At 41.5% G+C, this 20,034-nt stretch overlaps 1 protein-coding gene across 19 annotated transcripts in view; it reads left to right on the top strand.

Moving 5' to 3' along the window:
* Positions 1-20,034, top strand: part of rapgef2b (Rap guanine nucleotide exchange factor 2b) — a 125,823-nt gene that overhangs the window by 70,281 nt on the left and 35,508 nt on the right. For 11 of the 19 annotated variants that reach the window (XR_012595635.1, XM_074649168.1, XM_074649164.1 and 8 more), the window contains one exon: positions 5,197-5,214. The exons of 5 other annotated variants lie outside the window; for them this stretch is intronic. Coding sequence is in view for 13 of the 14 variants with exons in the window: in XM_074649168.1 (XP_074505269.1) it covers positions 5,197-5,214 (18 nt within the window). In the remaining variant the exon portion in view is untranslated. Of the gene's footprint in view, positions 1-5,196; positions 5,215-14,386; positions 15,069-20,034 lie in introns of those variants that run through there. 3 more of the 19 variants (XM_074649171.1, XM_074649174.1, XM_074649173.1) reach the window with 3 other exon arrangements.

Here is a 20,034-nt window from a genome sequence, read left to right as displayed (position 1 = left end):
TCCCTGAAGCAGCAACATGCTCAGTCATTGTACGTTGCTCTGGAGAGTGCCAGCTTAATACTTAAAATATAAATGTAATTGTTGTAACCCAGTGGAGGAACTCCCACTGGGAGTGCTGACACACACAAACACACACACACACACAGCTACCCCGCGGCCCCTACTCGCTATTATCTGTATGAAGTGAGGATTATTTGGCTCTCAGGGTTCAAACATAATGCAAGTTATTTCTAGAACATGTAAACACCGAGTCTGGCCTTAAGTACAATATTCATGCAAATGAACGGCTTCGTTTGGATCTGTTTTACATTCACTATCACTGGAGAATTAGCGTGGGATAGTGTTTGTTAGATACATAGACTGTTTCATTAGCTGGTTAAGTTCACAATCTTTCAGTCTGAGTCTTGATCTTTTCATAAAATTAACAAACATGTAGTCTCATGGACCTTCAGGTAATTGGTCCCTTGTGAGGCAGATTCAGAGCCAGAAGAGCCTAGAAATGCCTCAACATAACCTTTTTACTAATGAGAGATAGATATAAGTGGCCTAAGAATGAATTTCTTATTGTATTATTATTTTTATTATTCAGTGCAACATTGTGTCCATGTTAACCTCTCTTTCTGGTTAAGAAAGGATATTATTTTGACATCGATCAGTAGTGACTGACGTATCTCAACATTTGATATGTTGATCAAAGAAATATGTGGATGTAAGAGTTATCGTTTCTGTTAGAATAGACTTAAAACAACCTGTATAGCACATAGACTGTATATAAAGATAGACGATGCGTCTCCACTTCCTCCCACTGTACAGAAGTGAAGTCAAAATATACCGGATACAAGAGCTGCCATCTTCAGATTTTGACGTCATTTTGGAGCCAGAGTATGCGCAGTAGTGATCGGGCGGTGAAGCCGCGGCATCGAGGTCACCCGCCCGAACCAATCGCAAGCAGAGCACGGCCGCAGCATGTCGGCGAGAGAGACTCACACAGCTGCCAATCGTGACGTCTCACCCCGTTTTTATAGCATCAAACAACTAACTAAAACCAAACTTATCAGAAAAATTACCTAAAATGACAAAAAACATCTTTGGGAAAAATGTATGTGAACTGTACTTTTGACTTTTTAGTTTGGCCCCATGTCCCATCCACTAACATAGAGGAGTTGGGGATTTATGACCTATACTGCAGCCAGCCACTAGGGGGCGATTGAGATGTTTTGGCTTCACTTTTGCGGCGCTGTCATGCCGTCCATCTTTACATACAGTCTATGGTATAGCAGCGTTAATCTCGTCCATTAGATGACTCCATTTAATGGCCAATTTTCAATGCCCAGCATACAGTATGAATCACTGTTATCACATCAATGTCGGCAGTGAAACTTTGGTCTATGCACAATTCATGGCAGAAGTTGTATCTGAGCTTCTGTCTGTTTTGTGGCTCAGATATACTACTGCATTACAATAATGAATTAGTATTTCAGCTCCTTTCCAAAGAGAGGATTCGACTGACCTTTGCAATAATTCTAAGGTAAAGGATGACAGGTTTGGCTTTGCGTCTAATGCCGCTTGTCAGATTTATTGTCAGAGTCAAAGACCACACCTACCGCTAAATCTTTTGATTTAAGGTGTGATGTAAGATAGTCCCCTATGTCTCAGTTTTATCTCCACATCTACCTTCTCTTGCTCCTCTTGTTAAAATGATCTTGTTATAGGAAATATTATGTCACTTTGTACCTGATGCTCTCGTCTAAAAGGCACACAGCTGTCAGTTTGAGCTTGAATTTGTAGTTTGCCGTCATTAGAAGGAAAGATCCAGGACGTTAAAAGGATTACATATCTGTTTGCGTAGATGTGTCCTGGATAAAAATCTGTGTGCAGTGAAAGAGGACAGTGTTTATGATTCAACACATGTCTCCTGTGTGCTCAGAGCAGTGGGTTAACACTTGGGTGCCTTGTTCAGAATGGACACCAGTTATTTCTAGCATCACTCTCTTCTTCTCTCTGTCAGTCCCGCACACACACACACACACACACACACACACAAACACATATACACACTTCATCTTTCTATATTCTCGCAAATGCTCATAATCTCCATTTTTCTCAGTCGCTCTCCATTTTGCACTTTATCTCAAACACGCTATCTCTTGCTCTAATATCAGCCGACATTTGTGCCATCACCTGCCAAACACACACACACACACACACACACACACATACACACACACACACACACACACACACACACACACACACACACTTAAACAGATTTTCTCCCTCAGCCTCACTTAATGTATTTGTGCTGTCACTCAGTTTACCCTCATGTTTACTGAACGCTACACTCCTTGATTCTATCCGTAACAAATTCTGATTATTCCCAATATCTGCTTCTTCACCCTTTGTCCTCCATTTCTCCTCTCCTCTCCTTTGCTTTCTTTCCCAGACACCCCAAACTCTCCGAACAGACGAGAAATATTGCTCCTCTGGGTTTAGTCGGTGGCCAGTAGGGCATCCGAGGCTCCAAACAGCTGCTCTATAATTATACAAGCAGCAGGAGTCAGACAATCAATACTCCTTTTACTCTTTTCCTCCACCCGGGCGGCCCGGTGGTTAGCGAGGCCGCCCTGTAATCAGAAGGTCACAGGTTTAATCCCTGCACCGGCCGATGTGTCCATCAGCAACTGTGCGCTCTGTTGGAGCGTCCTTGACAGTGACATTGCTCACTCACCTTCTGACTACTTTAAATAGCCTTAAGATATATATGGAACGGAAGCTAATGCAGATGACGATGATTCTTTATGTTTGAGAGCTCTTAAATATACAATGTTCAGTGGCTACATCTGTATAAGATGTATAAGACAACAATATAATTGTAGTAAATGAATGCAAAGATTGGCATTCTCCACAGGGATGTAGGCTACTGTATTTGGTTGCTTTATAATTCGGCTGTCCTCGACCAAAGAAAGTTTTAATAGATAACACTCTACGACTAATCGATTTGTTGATTTAATCTGTAAAACAGAGTTTCTCCACAAAGAATCACACAAAAGTACCACTTTGAATCTGGTGTTTACCAGAGATGTGATCATAAATGTCTTTGAAATACGTAATTCAGCATGAAAACAGCATAAAAAACTACTAATTCACTTAAGAACTCTTAATCGACTGAGACCAAAACCACCGATTAGTCGACTAATAGACTAAGAGGGGGCATCCTTAGTGCACAGCTTCCCTTCACATGAACTTCACACTCACAGTATCTTACATTAGATTACCTGTTAGTAGGGATGATGAATTTATTATATTTGTATCGAATTTGAAATAGTGAACTTTAAAGGAATAGTTTGACAATTTGGACTGCGCTTGTTTTCTTTCTTGCTGAGAGTTGGATGAGAAGATTTATAGCACTCTCATATCTGTCTGCTCAATATTGAGTCTACAGCCGGTTAGCTTAGTCTAGCATATAAAGCCTTGAAACAGGGGGAAACAGCTAGCCTGACTTTGTCCAAAAAGGTAACACAATCTGCCTACCAGCACCTCTAAAGCTCACTCATTAACATGTTATATCTTTTTTAATCCCTACAAAAAGGGTGTAAAAATAAGAATCTCTGGTTTTACAGGGCCAGGCGAGCTGTTTCCCATCGTTGTGCTACACCAAGCAAACAGGCTGCTAGTTCCAGTTTAATATGGTATTAATCTAGTGTGACCATATTTTCAAACCCCAAAACCGGGACCCTTTAGTGTGTTTGCACACATGTTTGTGCTTATGCACGTGCCAAAGGTGTTTTCATCAGGATGGGGGACTATTTCATCACTTAGCAAACTTACCAAGCTCACCTTTCAACACCATGGACAGCTCCTCAGCAGATGAGAAATTATGTTTTGCCTCCAAAACTCCACCAAAACATAGTATATTTGAAAACTGTATAATAACACTAGTAAACTCTGCCAGCTATTGTATATTGCTATCTGGCTGCCTTATTAGTATTATCATTTTTAGGTGATAATGAGTGGGACAGAACATGATAAACGTCAGTGTAAGCACTGAAAACAAGTATAATAATAATAATAATAATATTATTATTATTTTAATTGTGGTGAAAACCAGGACAATTTGGTGTTTTACAGATATTTAACAACCAGGACGTCTGGTCGCCATATATTGATCTTCTCATCTTACTGTCAGCAAGAAATCCAATAACTGTATTTCCCAAAATATCGAGCTATTCATTCAATAATATTCTGTATTAGCTCATCCTGCCTGTGAGCTGCCTGTGCTAGCAGTAACATTACTGCTGTCTTGCTATATGTGAGCTTATCTTTACCTTGAAGTTGTCTTTTCTCTGACTCATTTGAAAAATAGTAATAATAATCTCGTGGGATCGTTTGACCTTGCAACGCAATGAGCATCATTTCATGTGATTCTTTCCATGTAGAAACAGGTTAAGTTTGTATTTATTCCTGGTGGAGGAATGAGATAGCGGCTCAGAGCTTCCTCCACATTGCTCTCATGTGTTTGAGGTAATTGTGTCAAAGGTTTCGAAGTTAATTTGGAAAAGATAAAGTGATTTTTAAAACCACTACACATAGCACCTTATAATTGGAGTCTTATTGTGCGTTTAGAGGTCGACAAAGTCCTGCAGTGGTAATGAGGAGGTTCAGAAGTTGAAGTGATCTGCTCAATAATCTGCTGGCATGCTCAATGGAAGGATGTGTGTGCACGCCAGAATAATAATGCGTCTGACTGTGTGCTCCCTACCTGTCCTTGGCTATAAGAACACTGAGAAAGTTGAATGTTCACCTTGAAAATTCATAAATCTGCTGAGTCCCAGAACGATGAAAACTCATTTTAGCCCCTAGGTTGATATAATAGTTGTTGTCAGTACAAATAAAGTTGTTTCAAGATGAACATTGAAACAAGTTGTCTGCCACAGGAAGTCATTAATTAAAGTGTTTATTCTCACTGGGCATAAAGCCAAACATTTTTAAAACAAGACTTTAGGATGCAGCTTCATTCAGTCTCTGTCTAACATGGATATTTCTCCTCAGTTTGGTGCAGAACGCTGCGTTTTCTTCAACATGTCTGTGAGGCTTTCAGCTGCTATTTCTCACATCCTCGACTGGCAAGTGGCATGTTTGATAACTTTCATCTCCTCTGCTTCTTTCCACGGCTTTCTCCTTTAACCTGGCTCCCAGGAATGCAATAAACCTCAGGTACGGTATCTATTGACAGCGTTGGTTGTTGTGTTTGCTTTATATGTGAGTGTGTGCGTGCGTATGTGTGCTGCGTTTACTAGCTGTCTGTGTTTGTGTTTCTTTCTGCTGGTGGTTTTTTATCTGCGTCTGTTCTCCATTAGTCCTATCTGTAGCTTCTGGTATAGACTCCCTTAATAAACACCTTCCATTTGCTGGCATTGAGGCTGATAAAGTCAATTGTATTACCACAACATCGACATGAATTGAATTCTTTTAAAAACAGCCCTGATAAAAAAAGCTTTGTCTGTCTTCTGCTTCCATACGTATTATCCTGTGTTTGATCTGAGATGTGCTTGGTTGAGAATGGACTCTGTCACGTCGCCGGGTGATGACAGAGAGATGATAAACATCACTCTGGTGCAGCTTATGGGCCTGTAAACTGAGATAATGGCAACATTTAGCTGATTGAGTTGGAGGTGCATCATATCTCAAACGCTGTGCCGCTCTGCTGATAATGGTATTGACTGTCTTTGGGCTCTATGGATTATTATTATTATTATTATCCCTGCTGTGTGGGTGTGGTTCTGCCGGGTCTTGCCTCACTGCTGATATGATCTACCGACGGTGCTGTTAACGTGCTAAGTGTTTGATTATGAGGGCTTTGAAAGACATGTATCCGAGCGTAACGCAGCTATTTAAAGATGCATTTGTGCTGCATTCTCCCCCTGATAGGTCTGGAAACAGTTGATACATATCATATCTCAATATTTCATCACTGAGTCCTGCCGTGTACCGAGCTGAAACGGAACGGCGAGGAAGAGGTTGAAAAGATCAGAGCTCAATGTGTTGAGCAGTCAGACCTGCTGAGAAACGGGAGAGCAGAGAGAACAAACCTGCCACTCTCGGGCCGCAGAAAAAAGCCGAGCTCCTATTTTTAGAGCTGTCCTTTGTGACAACCTGCTCTGCTTCAGCTGCGCGGAGATACAAAAGCCTCAGTTCTGAATAGACATTGTGTAGGAACCACAGCGGTGAGAGAAGAAACGCTTCATTGTACACTTTTTTTTTTAAGCTTTCTTTCCTCCTGCATTCCTTCATCTTTGGCTGTTTGTTTAAAATGATGCTGGGGAGCTTTTTAGGCATGAAGCTATTATTTCATTATTGATTAATCTGTTCGAATAATCTGTCAATCATTTGGTCCATAAAATAGAATCAGAATTTCCCAAAACCCAAGTTGACAGATTCAAATTGCTGGTGTTATAATGTGTTTTATAATTAATTTTCTGTCCACCGATAAATTGATTAATTGATTTTACATTTATTTTTGAATCGGTAAATACAGTGAAGATGAATTGATTAATTGTCAAACATGGTCAGGATGGTTAAAGAGCGGGTCAATCTGCCTTCTGTGACATTTTTTTACAAATGGAAACGCCCACTCAGCCGTTGCAAAATGCAGTGATGTAGGTTACCAAAGAAAGCTAATCAGTAAGGTTATGAATAATGTGAACGCTGGCACTCGCTGAGTCAAAGTTAGCTGTGCTAAGTTTGTAAATAACTGAAAGGATTAGTTTGGATTTTGTGAAGTAGGGTTGTATGTATACTCCCACGTTCTGCAAGGTAAAATTAGTGCTTTTATGAATGTAGTCTTGTGGCTTTTAAGAGGGCAATATAACGGCTTCAGTTCCCCATCGTAAATGGCTGATGGCGAGGTAAAGTGTCTGTTGACAGGAGCAGCAGAGAAATTTATTTTAGTCATCTAAAAAAAAATCAATATTGGTTGAAGTGTATGCTATATTTAAGATATTTTCACAGCTTTGCCTTCCTATCAGACAGCCCTTTCTGATGGAGAACTGAAGCCATTATATCACTCTCTTGAAAGCCACCAGACTCCATTCACAAAAACAGTAATTTTACCTTCGCAGAACACGGGAGTTGCTGGTCTACCGCTGCATCAGTTAGTTTGTGTTATTGTGCGACTTTCGTATCCAAACTAATGTGGCGTCCAAACAGCTGTACATTGCTTTGCTTCTGTACTCCTGTCTGCTTCTCCAAACTGGGAGCGTGCTAACCGCCATCTAAGTTACTGTATGTGACATTAATACACTGACTATAAGGATGTATATATACTGTACATGTAGCAGCGTCATTATGCAGAAACCTACATCAGCTCATGTTTTTTCAAGTTTTTTGAGTTGGGGAAATAGCATTTTGATGCTGAAACATATTATATGTACTTTGACTTGGATTTGAATACATAAGGAACACCACTTTGAATCTACAGAATGATATAAAAACCTAAAAAAAATAATAATAATAATAATGGACTCGACCTTTAATGAAAAGAGGGGTCATAGTTCATTTATTTTCTATATTATAGAATAAAATAAAAATACATATTTATTCTCAGTTGTCTTTCTTTGTTTGTGTCTCTCTTCCAACACAGACACCAAAAGCTAAATCTGTGTTTATAGTTATTAATAGATATCAGACTTTGACTGAAATAGAGCAGATATTTTGGGAGTGTTCACACTTGATAACACAGCTGGAATTGTGCCGTGTGCAAATGAGTAAAAACGAGCAACTCATTTACAACCGGCTGTGGTTCATTTCTCAACCGGTGTTATAGAACACGCTTACTGACATTTGATTTGCTTCTCATGTCAGTTTTGACATTCAAAGACCTTTTTTAACCGTTGAGTGTTTTCAAAAGGCTTGACAGATGACATTTATTTCGATGGTAATGAGCCTGCATGGCGAGGATAACAAAGTACGCTGCTTTTGTTGTTTGTGTCATTTAAATGAGATCAAAATCTCTCACAGCAGAACTGTTTGATCTGTTCAATGTTGAGCTGGTGTTAAACAATGCTGCAGGAGAGACGTACATAACGATTCTCATTCTGCTCGGCTGGTTAGGTAATGGTTAAAAATGTTTTGTGTGTGTCTAAAAATAAAATTTGTAGAGCTGTCTTGCTTCATGTTGGGCGAACAGTCCCCTGGATGCATCTTAATATTGAGAGAGAACATGAAAGATCATAGTGGTTTGGTGTTTTTAGTTCAGTTTGAAACAGCAGTCTGGTTTACAGACATAAAAAAAGAGACTTTTATTAAACATTCACATCATATTTAAACGTCTGTAACACTGGGTTAATATCAGCCGTGATGTACCATCTTTTTTGCACAATGTGATGAACTGTTAAGCTGCAAAAGACGATTTCAATTAACACATCAGATTCCACATGAGGCGTTATTGCTCACCCAGAGATCCATTTGACTTCACGCACCTTCCATCAAATTACGCTATAAAAGCCGCTTTAAATCCTGACATAATGAATCATCAAGGAAATAATTTCACTCTCCACTCATGACCTCTTCCCTTTTACACACCAACAGATTGTAATTATCACGGAGAAGTTGTCATTTATTTTTTGGTGTGGCCTTTTTCCCTACCAAGTAGCTTGTTAGATATTTGAGAGTCTCCAGTTCATTACATTCTGGTTCATTGAGGCATCTGTTTGTGGGAAACTGCCTCTCGTGTGATGGATTTCATCCTGTGTGGTTTTTGAGCAACATAACAAAAAGGCCTGTAGTGCCTTTAGAAGATATAGCCAAGGCTTGTTTTAGCCATGCTAGCGTCATGGCTTTATGGGTGACAGTGTTGGTCTGTTTGTCGATCCATCACATTGGTCCAGACTGAAATATCTCAACAACTATTGGATGGACTGCTGTGAAAATGTTGTTCAGATATTCATGGTCCCAGGAGGGTGAAACCTACTGACTTTGGTGATCCTCTAACTTTTCCTCTAGTTGTTTCCTGTGAAGATGGAAGTTTATTTTGAAAGAAACTGTGTGCATTTAAGGAGCATAAATTGACGTGTTGATGGACATAAGTAGGAAAATGCACAAAAAAAGGGGAATAACTTTTCGTAAGATATTATACGAACCATTGTCTGAGGATATGTTGATCGCCATGATTGATTGTCATGAAATTTGCTACAGATGTTTATGTCCCCTTCACGATGAATCCTAATAACTTTGCTGATCTCTTAGTTTTTCATCTATCATCGCTGGATCAAAAATTTGACTTTCCAATACTTTGTTTTATGACCAAATGCCTTCAAAAGTAATGACATCCCATCAGCCTCAGGTGCACTTAAGTGCTAATTGTTGTTGCTAAAACGCTGATCTAAAATAGAGAACACGGTAAAAAATGATACCTGCTAAACATCAGCATGCTTCTGTTAACATTTAGCTCAGATTTCCTTTCTTTCTGATATGGAAAGAACAGAAACGGGAACATTGGGCAAGAAACATAACATGTATCTGACTGACACACTTTAAACCACTTCACTCCTTCACGCCCCCGCCATCGTTGCACAGTTAAAGACTTCCAGTTCATAACCTTCCACAGTTAGTCTAAAACCTGATCCGGAAACCTCGAGTTACTCATCAACTCCTCGCTCACTTGCCAGCGATCTCACTTTGCCACTTATTCTCCAAGAGCTTCTCTTTTCATTTACTTCTTCTGATTTATGCACCTTGTAGCAGGTGCAGGGGCACGACAGATGTTTCGCCCCCGTGAACCTACAAGTGTAATCTTTTAAACGTGCCTTGGCTGCCTGTGTTCCTGCCAAATTATTTCCAGAGCAGCGTGCAGGTGACAACAGCTTGATAAATGAAATAATCCCTTGGGCTGTCGGAGCTATGAAAATGTAGTCTCTTTATTAGATCATCTTTCTCGTTCTAACAATGCTATTTAGAGCCGTCGTCGTAATGGGACCGACTTCAAGGATTAATGCACCGAGCTGGCAGTCAGGAGCGCTGTGTTTCCTCCACATGAGGCCACCCGTTGGCTTGCAAACACATTCAGTGAACAAGGATGGACACGGATCAATAAATCAGAGAATGTTGAGTTTGATCCTGTAATAGTGTGCGTCTATGAGAAGTCATGTGTTTTGTTGAAGTGAGCAAGATACCGAAAAACGACCTGCTCAATCATTGCATGTCAAGTAAGATGTAGGAAGGCTGGTGATGTATGATTGAGTTTTTGTTTGTTTGGCTGGTTGTTCCTACAGGCTGTCAGATGTTCAAAGTGATGTTTTTTCTGGTTTTCTTGATATCCTGGTCTTCCTGACTATGAATATGTATTCATCCGCAGCTGAAAATATTCCCTAACGAACAAACTGTCTACTCTTGTTTGGGTTATGTTTGCTAAAAACTACTGTGCTGTTTCAGGAAAATATTGAGCTGAAATTTGTGACCAGTTTTTAAAGACTTGTATCTTCGGGGGAAAACAAGTGTGCAGGTATTCAGAAATAGACTATAGCGCATTGTTGGGTTCGGCCTCTTCATGTGATTTGTCGACAGTCTAAAAGTGTAAAGAATCACCATTATCCACACCACACCGTTAAATTTAACAATCACTTTCTTCACTGTGATATCAGCTCCGTCTCCCGTCAAAGCTGTGTGATTTAGCTATTTTCTGAACAATGTGATGTTTTAGTTTAATAGAAATCCGAAGCATATCTCCAGTCTGTGTTCAGCTACATCGTTTAACCACCTCTAGTCTCTTGCTCTAAAGCTGGTATGGATAAAGAGGCCCATTAAAGTCCCAAAACATTGAATTTTGGGGTGAGGAACTGAAATACTGGATGAGGAACTGAGCCTCAGCCATACGGTCCAGATGTGACAAAGTTTGTTGGTTTGTTTATGGGTTTTTTTGGATGCTTTTTGGGAGTATGTGTCTGAGTGTGAATGCAGAAACATCTCATCTTGCTGTGCTGGTTGTGTGCTCTGTAAGTCACTCAGATCATCAGCTAAATGCTTGAAATGTGTCCTTGTGCCTTGTACTTTATTTCTGAACATAACTTGCAAAGAGTTTAATTAAGGCGTTAAAGCAGGTGGCAGATGTTGCCATGTAATAATGAGTTTTTCTGTTATCACCCTTGCTTTTCTGTGTGTGTCACGTTTGGGTGCACGGGGGTGTCGTCCAACAGCGTAATGAGGTTTTTATGGCTCTAATGTTACGCATCAGCAAGCAAAACACCATCACATGGCCAACCCTACAAATGCATTGAACAGTAGCAGCCTAACCGGGTTCACAGACTGTTTACAAATGGCAGATGAGGCACCCCCCGCCCCCACCTCCACCTCATGCATTTAGCACACACTGCTATTGAGTGCACTAATGTTATTCTCAAGTGGCGTTTTCCACGTCACTGTCACAATCCTGTAAGATCGATGCCTCTCTCCCTTTACATTGAGCTTGTGATTAGTCAGTAAAAAAAAATATTAATTGGCTTGTTGGTTCCTAGAAAGCTTTAAACGAAGGGGGTTGGGCAGGAAGGTCTGATATTCCCCAGACACGACCCCGTTGCCGCGGTGATGTAATGATGCCCTCGGTCCTCTTCCCCCCACGGTGATCGTTGGAGACGTTAATGACCGAGCTGCACAGCGAAGCACCTGAGCTTTTTAGTTGTTGTGATACATTACATCATGGCTCGGGGCAGGAGAGGTGATGTCATACCGGGTCTCCAGCTTCCCTCCCCCTCACCTCCTCCCACTCAGCTCCCCGTTAGTTGGACTGGAGCGGCTCCAAAAACCAGCAAGCAGTACACTGCTTTCTAGGCATTGTCTGAGGCAGAGCAGCCACAGCATAACAAAAAGCTCCAGCCTCATTGGTCTGCACAACAACAAAATAATGTGCCAAATGTTTTATTGGTTTTATTGGATTAGCTGTTGTTGATTTCAAATGTGAATTAATCACATTAAGAAACAGTTTTTATATTTATGGGAGTTTGTATACCGGCTTTTGTGCAAATTTTTGCACAATTTCGACCTGATTTAGCTCAGATTCTACCTAAACACATGCTGCCTTCAAATGGGGTCGTGTTGACCCTGTTTACGAGAAGAGTCCATATGAATGCCCCCCCCCTTGTGGTATTCACAACTCATAAGTGCAAAGCTTCTGAAAGCTCAAGAGTTCACGAGTTGTGACGTGTTTGTTGACGTTGTCAGAAATGGTGGAGGCCAAGGAAGTTAATTTTTCGGTGCATAATAATATTGTAATTTTAGTCGTATATTGTTTTTTTTCTGTAATTTTATATGTCTGAGGAAAATGTTGATATTCCCAGCATCCTCATATTTCTCCTCGAGACACCGACAGTAACGTTAATATCGCCACCTGAACACCAAGCATATTGTGTACACGACGTTGTAAACACAAGCTCACGAGTTTCATTTGAAGGTACGAATATACCTACGGGGAAAAACAATACAGGCCTACATCTAAACAATAAAGTATTGAAAAATCCTATCCAAGATCGTCAATAACTGATGTCCATCTCCGTATAAAAATAGGCAGTATTAGTTGTAGCCGGGCAGTCATGTGTTCCATCATGTCAACATGTTTGACTTTTTGTTGCCATTAAACAATCATGGGAATGTTAGGGTCCGTCCAATTAATTATCAATTGATTTTTGATTTTTTCTTCAGATATCTTGTTTTGCCCAACCCACAGTCCAAAACTTAGAAATATACAATATAATAAAATAAAATAGAGAAAAAAAGCACACATCAGTGAATTTTTGGCATATTTGCTCAAAGAATAAACAATTAATCATCAAAATATTTCTAGTACTAGTAGTCTCAGTGCAAAAATGATGGTTTAGTTACTCATTATTTTAATATTCAAAGTATTGCAGCTTTATAACGTTCTGTCTTTTATTTTTTCTAAACATCAAAATGACAAGAGAATAACAGTAATGGAACAGTGTGACAGAAAATGATTGACAGCGTCAACATTTCAGAAAAACAGCATGACAAAATGACTGATGGGGTGTGACACTTCTTGATATATAAAGAGTAAATTATGACAGCTCTAGTTGGTAACATTAAGTCCTTTGTGTTTTGAATTTGCTGAGTAGTTTTATGATATGAACTGCAGCAGCTCTGTAGTCTATCGTCTCGGTTGGCCTTTAAACCCCTCCATTGTTCCCTGTGACGTCTTTTTTTGTCATTTAAAGCACCATCCTAGGAATCTCTGTGTGTCTGGAGACCTTCATATATACGGGGACCTTCTGTATGGCTCCAATATCCAGAGTCTCTAGAGGCACGGCCTGCCACCTGAGCACACATAATACACTCACATACATAATTGTATCCCTCTTGCTCTCACAAAGCAGAGTAGGTGTGTTGTTTATTTGTTGGTGACGCTGCTGCTCATTGTACTACAGCTGAGTGAAGGTGAAGTAGAAGTCTATTGCACACTCTCTTCTCTTTTACACACACACACACACACACACACACACACACACACACTCGTCTACCCTCCCTCCTCCATTTTCGCCGTGTCTCGCTGCTTCCGTCGCCACAGCAACTGAAAGCCCTGGAGGGTGTGTAGGGGGGCTGGATGGCTGGCTGGGTGAGTGGGTGGGTTGGTGGGTGCAGGGGGGCTCGTGCTCACCCAGTTGCCATGGCTATTCCAGCTGAGTGACAGTGACAGAGTGACATCATCGCTGCCAGTCTCTGTTCTCATTTGTCCTCCTCTCTCTCATCTTCCCCTACTCCTTCTCCTAAGAGACGATGCTCCTCTCTTTCTGCCTCTTTTACTCACTCTCTCTCTCAAGAGGAAGTGCACTGCTGTCTCCCCGTTTCTGTCTCTCCCCCCGCCCAGGAAATGGCTTGCCTTCATCCCCGTTACTATGCCAACCGTCTCCAGTCGCGGTCTTGTGCCGAAGTGAGCGTGATAATGGCATTAACCCGCACTGTGCTCCTCTCCTCCCTCCATCCCTTCATCCTTCTATCATCCATCCATCCATACAGTATACATTTTTTTGAATTCATTGTCTCCCTCCTGCACCTCTCCACTGTGTGTCAGCTCCATCCTGACGTGTTTTTTGTGCTCTTTGTGTCATCTCACTTTCATTTTCTCATCCGCCCTTCTCCTCTTTCCATCTTTCCATCTTTCCATCTGCGCTGGGGGGGTGTTGTAAACCCTCCAGAGGGGGGGGGCACAGCCATAGTGGATGCTCTTACAGCATCACTGTCTGGCAGGGAGGAGGTCCTTACTCCCCTCCACCTCCTCCTCCTCCTCCTCCACTCCACCACCACCACCACCACCCCCTCCCATCCTCCACCCCTGACACACATACACACTTCCCCCCTGCTCTCCCTGTTACAAACAAACCACTGGGCTTTAACGTACAGTACCTCAGTGGAGGCTGCAGGCGTCTTCAAATAATCTAATGGTGCATAAAGGCGTCTTGTGTGTGTAGCTTTATTTTCGAGAGAGAGAGGGAGGGCAGATAGAGATAGAGAGAGGAGAGGAGAGGCGGAGGGAGCAAAACGTGAGTGAAAGTGTTGTCAGCCATTTTTTCCTCATCTTTTTTTTTCCTGTTTTTTCTGCTTTAATATCGCGGACTGGAGATGTGATTGCGCGCAGAGAGAGAGGAGAGGAGCAAACGCTGGCTTTCGCTTTGGATAAAAGGATATTTTTTTCCCTCTCTTCCTCCTCCCTCCTCCTCCTCCTCCTCCTCTGTGGTTTTTATACTATATTTCTGTGGCAAAGCAGCAGCAGGGAGGCTGGAATAAAACGCAAGGAGCTGGTGTTGGTTTGGAGCGACTAATCAGGCCAAAAGGAACAGAGGATACTCCCAAAAACGGTCAAGCAGCAGCAGCCTCCTCCTCCTTCCAGAGAGACGGAGGAGAGGAGAGGAGAGGCGGCTGGGAGGATGAAGAAGATGGGGGTCTAAATGCTGTAGCATCGAGCAGCTCCGGGAGATGTTAGATTTTCGCCCGGTGAACATTTTTTCATTATGAAACCATTAGCAGCATCAGACAGCAATGGAGTCCCGAGCCAGCAAGATAAAACCCCGGTAAGTATACAGCCATATCGACGCGTAACAGCCTTCTCTCTCCATCGCCCTCATTTATTAACCCTCTATAGATATGATTACCGGCTAATATAATGGATGTTGCATCGGGTTTCTATCGAGCCTTAGATGAATGAATGAACAGCAGGGCATGGCCAAGGACGCGACAGAAAAACACCCCGACCAGACCATATAGTCTCATCACCAAGAGACTCGCTGCTTATTGAGCCTCTCCTCCGATGTGTGTCAGTGTGTTGTACTAGAAAACGGCCGCCATGTGCTTGCTGTCACTCACGCGCGCAGACACACGCACACTGCATGTACTCGTAAAATAATGGATTATGCGATAGAAATGAAAAACCAATGTAACTACCGGATCAATATGTGGCTAAAAGATGCAACGTATCCATGCGTAATAGTGATTTTGCCTTCAGGCGCACACACATATCCAGCTGTGCACATGTGTGTGTGTGTGTGTGTGTGTGTTTAACGAGCGATGCCCTCATTATGTTTTACGACGCACTGAGATGACATTATTTGATTGTATAGCTCCTTATAATGCGCCCATGAAATTAATTACGCCAGGTGTCTTTATGCATTTGGAGAGAAATGTGTCCAAGCAGTAAATCAGGGTGGATTGATGGGAGGTGATGTCATGGAGTTTAGAGATGATGCTGCCCCAAAATTCACTTATACTCCCACCTCTTAACCCCTATAGGAGCTGTTGGCGTCATCCTACGTGCAAAAAATAGTTACTTAAAGCAGAATATGACAATGCAGTTGATATTTTTTAGGCGTATTTTTAAGCCTCACCAGATGACGTACTAGTCTGACCCCATGCACGGTTCATTTAGTGCTGCTGGTGGTGGTGGTGCTGCTGATGCTGGTGGTGCTGGTGGAGGTGTCTCTCTGCATTGGAGAGAAATCTGTCCTAACAGTAAATCAGGGTGGATTGATGGGAGATGATGTCATGGAGTATAGAGATGAAGCTGCCCTAAAATACTCTTATACCCCCACCTCTTAACCTCTATAGGAGCTTAAAAGCAGAATATGACAATGCAGTTGATATTTTTTTGGGCATATTTTTAAGCCTCACCAGCTGAAGTACTAGTCTGACCCCATGCACGGTTCATTCAGCGCTGCTGGTGGGGGTGATGCTGCTGGTGATGGTGGAGCTGTCCGTGGTGCTGGAGGCAGCCGGCAGCTCCATCCAGCAGAGACACTCTGGAGGCCCGAGCTGATCTGCACTTGAACGGTAAACGGATTGATCGGCTGTCAGCGCCGCTGGCATCACTCACACGTCGGGAGGACCACACACACACACACACACACACACACATATATAGACACACTCTGGGAGGCAGGGCTGGGCTGTAAATCACACTGATGGACGGTTCCTGGATCGCAGAGCACACATGCCCAACGAAAAATCACCTTAATATGCCTCTAATAGTCATAGATGTGTCATTGTTGATGACATATATCTCATCCTCCCCTCCTCACAGTTTGTGTAGCAGGGCAGCAGAGAGGCCTTATAGAGGATACTAAGAAGCTCTTTCTAAGAGGCTTTTTTTTGTATCAGATGAACATCTAAAACTATATAACTGCATCTTTTATGAACGCTATTTTATTTTATTTTTAAAATGCACTGCATTTTATGACATCTATTATGTCTTCATGTGTCATATGTGGCCAATAGCAACTCTCCAGTAGGGGTTTCGAGATATCCCGGTATTGACAATAGGATGATAATAATGATATTTAAAATGAAATATTGATATCATGTCAATAATGCACATATGATAATATCGTATAAATAAACCCAGCACCTCTTAAATCATTTTATATATACGGTTATGGTTACAAAGTCTCTCTCCACCTCCCTACTCTCATATTTTGAGTGTAATTAATTTGTCAAAAAACAGACAAAACGCACAATAAACAAAGTTAAAGATGAATTTGACTGACGGCACGTTTTTTTTATTATTTTTTTTATATATATTTTACAGATATCCCGATAATATCATTATCATGAATACTTTTGGCCACAATAATTGTGTCGTGAAAATCTGATAAGTTTGTAGTAAGGCTGTAACTAAAGATTATTTTCATTGTCAATTAATGTGTCGATTATATTCTTGATTAATCGATTAGTTGTTTGGTCTATAAGATGTCATAAAATGGTGAAAAATGGCATATTAGTCGATTATCAAAATAGTTGTAGTCAATTTAATAGTTTAATCGATTCAATTGTATGTTGATGCTTGATATCAGCAGTATTAGCATTTCCTGCTAATATAGTATGACTGTAATAATATATAGTCTTCAAGATGTGCTGTCATTTGAGTAATACCCTCATTGAACAAGATCTCTCAACAGTGATTTGACTGGTTTTCCAGGAATCTAGCAAAAGCACTCGACCAATTGAGTAGTAGCCTCTATACACACTTAAAAAGATCCTTAAAAGAAGTATCGTAGGATGTTACTACTTTTAACAAAGAAAGGCTAAACAGCACCAGTTGCACGTCTTTCTAATTCAGCCATTGTTATTGGTAAAATATCATAGTTTCTACAGTCAAAGCAGGATAAAAGCCCGACACAAGTGCACCTCAAGTGAGAAAAAAGAAGCAGACAAGCCAACACAAATGGCAATTTAATAAAACATAGAGAAACATGAGTGCAATAATCTAAGTTTGGCTTGTTTAACAATTGTCTTAGCTCCATATTCTGCAGTGAGGAGTAAAAAGGTGTCTTGTATTTTCATGGGGAATATCTTTATCTTCTCTTCCTGCCCCTTCATTAGACTTTTGTTTTCTTATGTTTTTAGCATGCAAATGGAGGCTTGTGTAAATATTCATTTAGCCCAGCACACCACAGGTAGAGTCAATAACAGCCACCTGATCTTATTACAGTAATGACATCACTATAGTAGGCTCATGATTGGCTGCTATAGGTGGAATTCCCAGACTGCTTATCTTTCCTCTGGAGACCGGTGATTCCCATTCTCTTATTGCTGCATTTTATCTTTACTGCAACAAGGCACACGTTGACTTACACCATCGTAGTACAATTCATGTTGATTTATTATGTTTTTATGGGCGTTTATGGCTTTATCTTTTGACGATTGCTTGGCCATGAGTGCTGTCTCCTTATCTTTGAACATTTTATTGAAATACTATTTATGTACTAAAGACAGAGGCCCAACTGTTTTATCCTCGCTTGTTGGGCTTGGATGATAAATTAGATAGAAATCGTAACGGGACTAGACACTGATGCCCTTCTCTGTACCAATAACACAACATGCTTTTCTTTATTTATTTACTTGACATTTTGTCACCAATAATCCTTATAAACTTGTTACCAACTGGCAGTAATATGATACCGTGTAAACAAACATACTTTTTGGAGATGTGTTGCACATCCACCAACATTCGTTAGGCAGGAGAAGCTTACTTTTTTACAATAATTGACATCTGGAGCAACAGTGATTTTAATAGCAATGTAGTGGACTGTGTAGGTTAGTCGCCACCGCTCGTCTAACTTGCTGGCTTGTGTGGTACAGACTGGTGGAGCTGTATCCATGGAGGGGAAAGCCCAGAGAGCATATCAGGCCCTTTTAATCGGACACCCCACCGAAAGGGTTTTAATCTCTTGATCCGCGAGGCTCAGGAAAGCGAGAAGCTGCCACCATGGTCAGGGGAAACTCTGGGATGTGCCTGCTGTCTCTTAGCCTTCCAACGTTGGCAGCTCTCCATATTTTAACAAGTAGACAAAGTTAAAACCACATGTGAAAATGTTGAAAGGAGCCGCGCAGCTTCGGGCGCTTTTTAGCTGCTTTAAATTCAGAAAGAAGAATCGTTTTGTTGTTGTGTTTTGCTCCATAATTTAAACCTATTAAACCAACAATTTAAATCCTTTCAGAGAGGAAATATGAGGGTGTTTTTGAGACCCTTTTAATGCTTTGTGTACACCATTGCAAGGGTTGCATTTCTGAGCTTGGCCACCCACAATATTGGACATCTATCTAGCGTAGTGGCACAGATTCACCCCCAGCATGTAAAGGCGGTAAAGAGATTGAGAGCCAGCCAGCGCTTCCTTCCACCCAGGGCTTCCACCCAGCAATCTAGGTCATTAGGTCTACAGTGTAATTTTAGGAGCGCCACATCTGCTCACATGTAGGCAGAGCTTGAGTGTTGTGGCTCGAGCATTAGAGCGACGCTTAATCCTTCTGTGACAGCTGATTGGACGTATTTTGGGCTCGCGGTTCTGCAGAGCTCACTTCATTTGTTCGCAAGAGAGAGCGCTGAGTTCGGAGCAAAGAGAGAGGCTGATACAAGGTAGGAGAATCATCACAATCTCATGCTGTCATTGTGAGCGTATAACTAATAGATCTATACAGTAGCGTGCTTGTACATACTTTGTAGATCGATTGAGGTTAACGATGCACTGTACATGTGTTGCCATGTCACGCCACTGATCGGAAAAGCGTAATGAGCTCGTGTCATTATTGTTGTGCCGGCATCCATCTTGGCCCCCGTCTCCTCTCGCATGCCATCGGGGCCGAAGAGGTCAATGGACCACATGCTTATAGACTGAATGGACGCTGGCTTATTGGCCGACAGACAGATGACCTAAATGAGTGGAGAGAAAGGATTAAGTGTTTATTATCCTCTCCCTTTATCCCTCTTTCCTGCCCACCCTTTATCTCTGTCTCTTTCCACGGGGGGTGGGAGGGGCTTGTAGTTTATGGGGGTTTGTTGGGAGGGGGTGGGACCTCTCCAGCTGGTTGTGGAAACCAGTGGGGGTATTATTATTATTGACATATAGACCACTCCAGTGGCTGGTTGGAAGGCCATATCGACAAACTCCTCATGGCCGGCCTTGTACTCTCAATAACGAGAATATTCAATTCATTTAACCTCGGAGCACTTCCATTCAATGAATGTGCAACCAAACTGTTAAGAATATG

This window comes from Sebastes fasciatus, chromosome 10, assembly GCF_043250625.1.
Source record: "Sebastes fasciatus isolate fSebFas1 chromosome 10, fSebFas1.pri, whole genome shotgun sequence".
NCBI classification, from domain to species: Eukaryota; Metazoa; Chordata; class Actinopteri; order Perciformes; family Sebastidae; genus Sebastes; species Sebastes fasciatus.
Note: the sequence above shows the minus strand (reverse complement) of the source record. Positions and strands in the feature narration are given on the sequence as shown.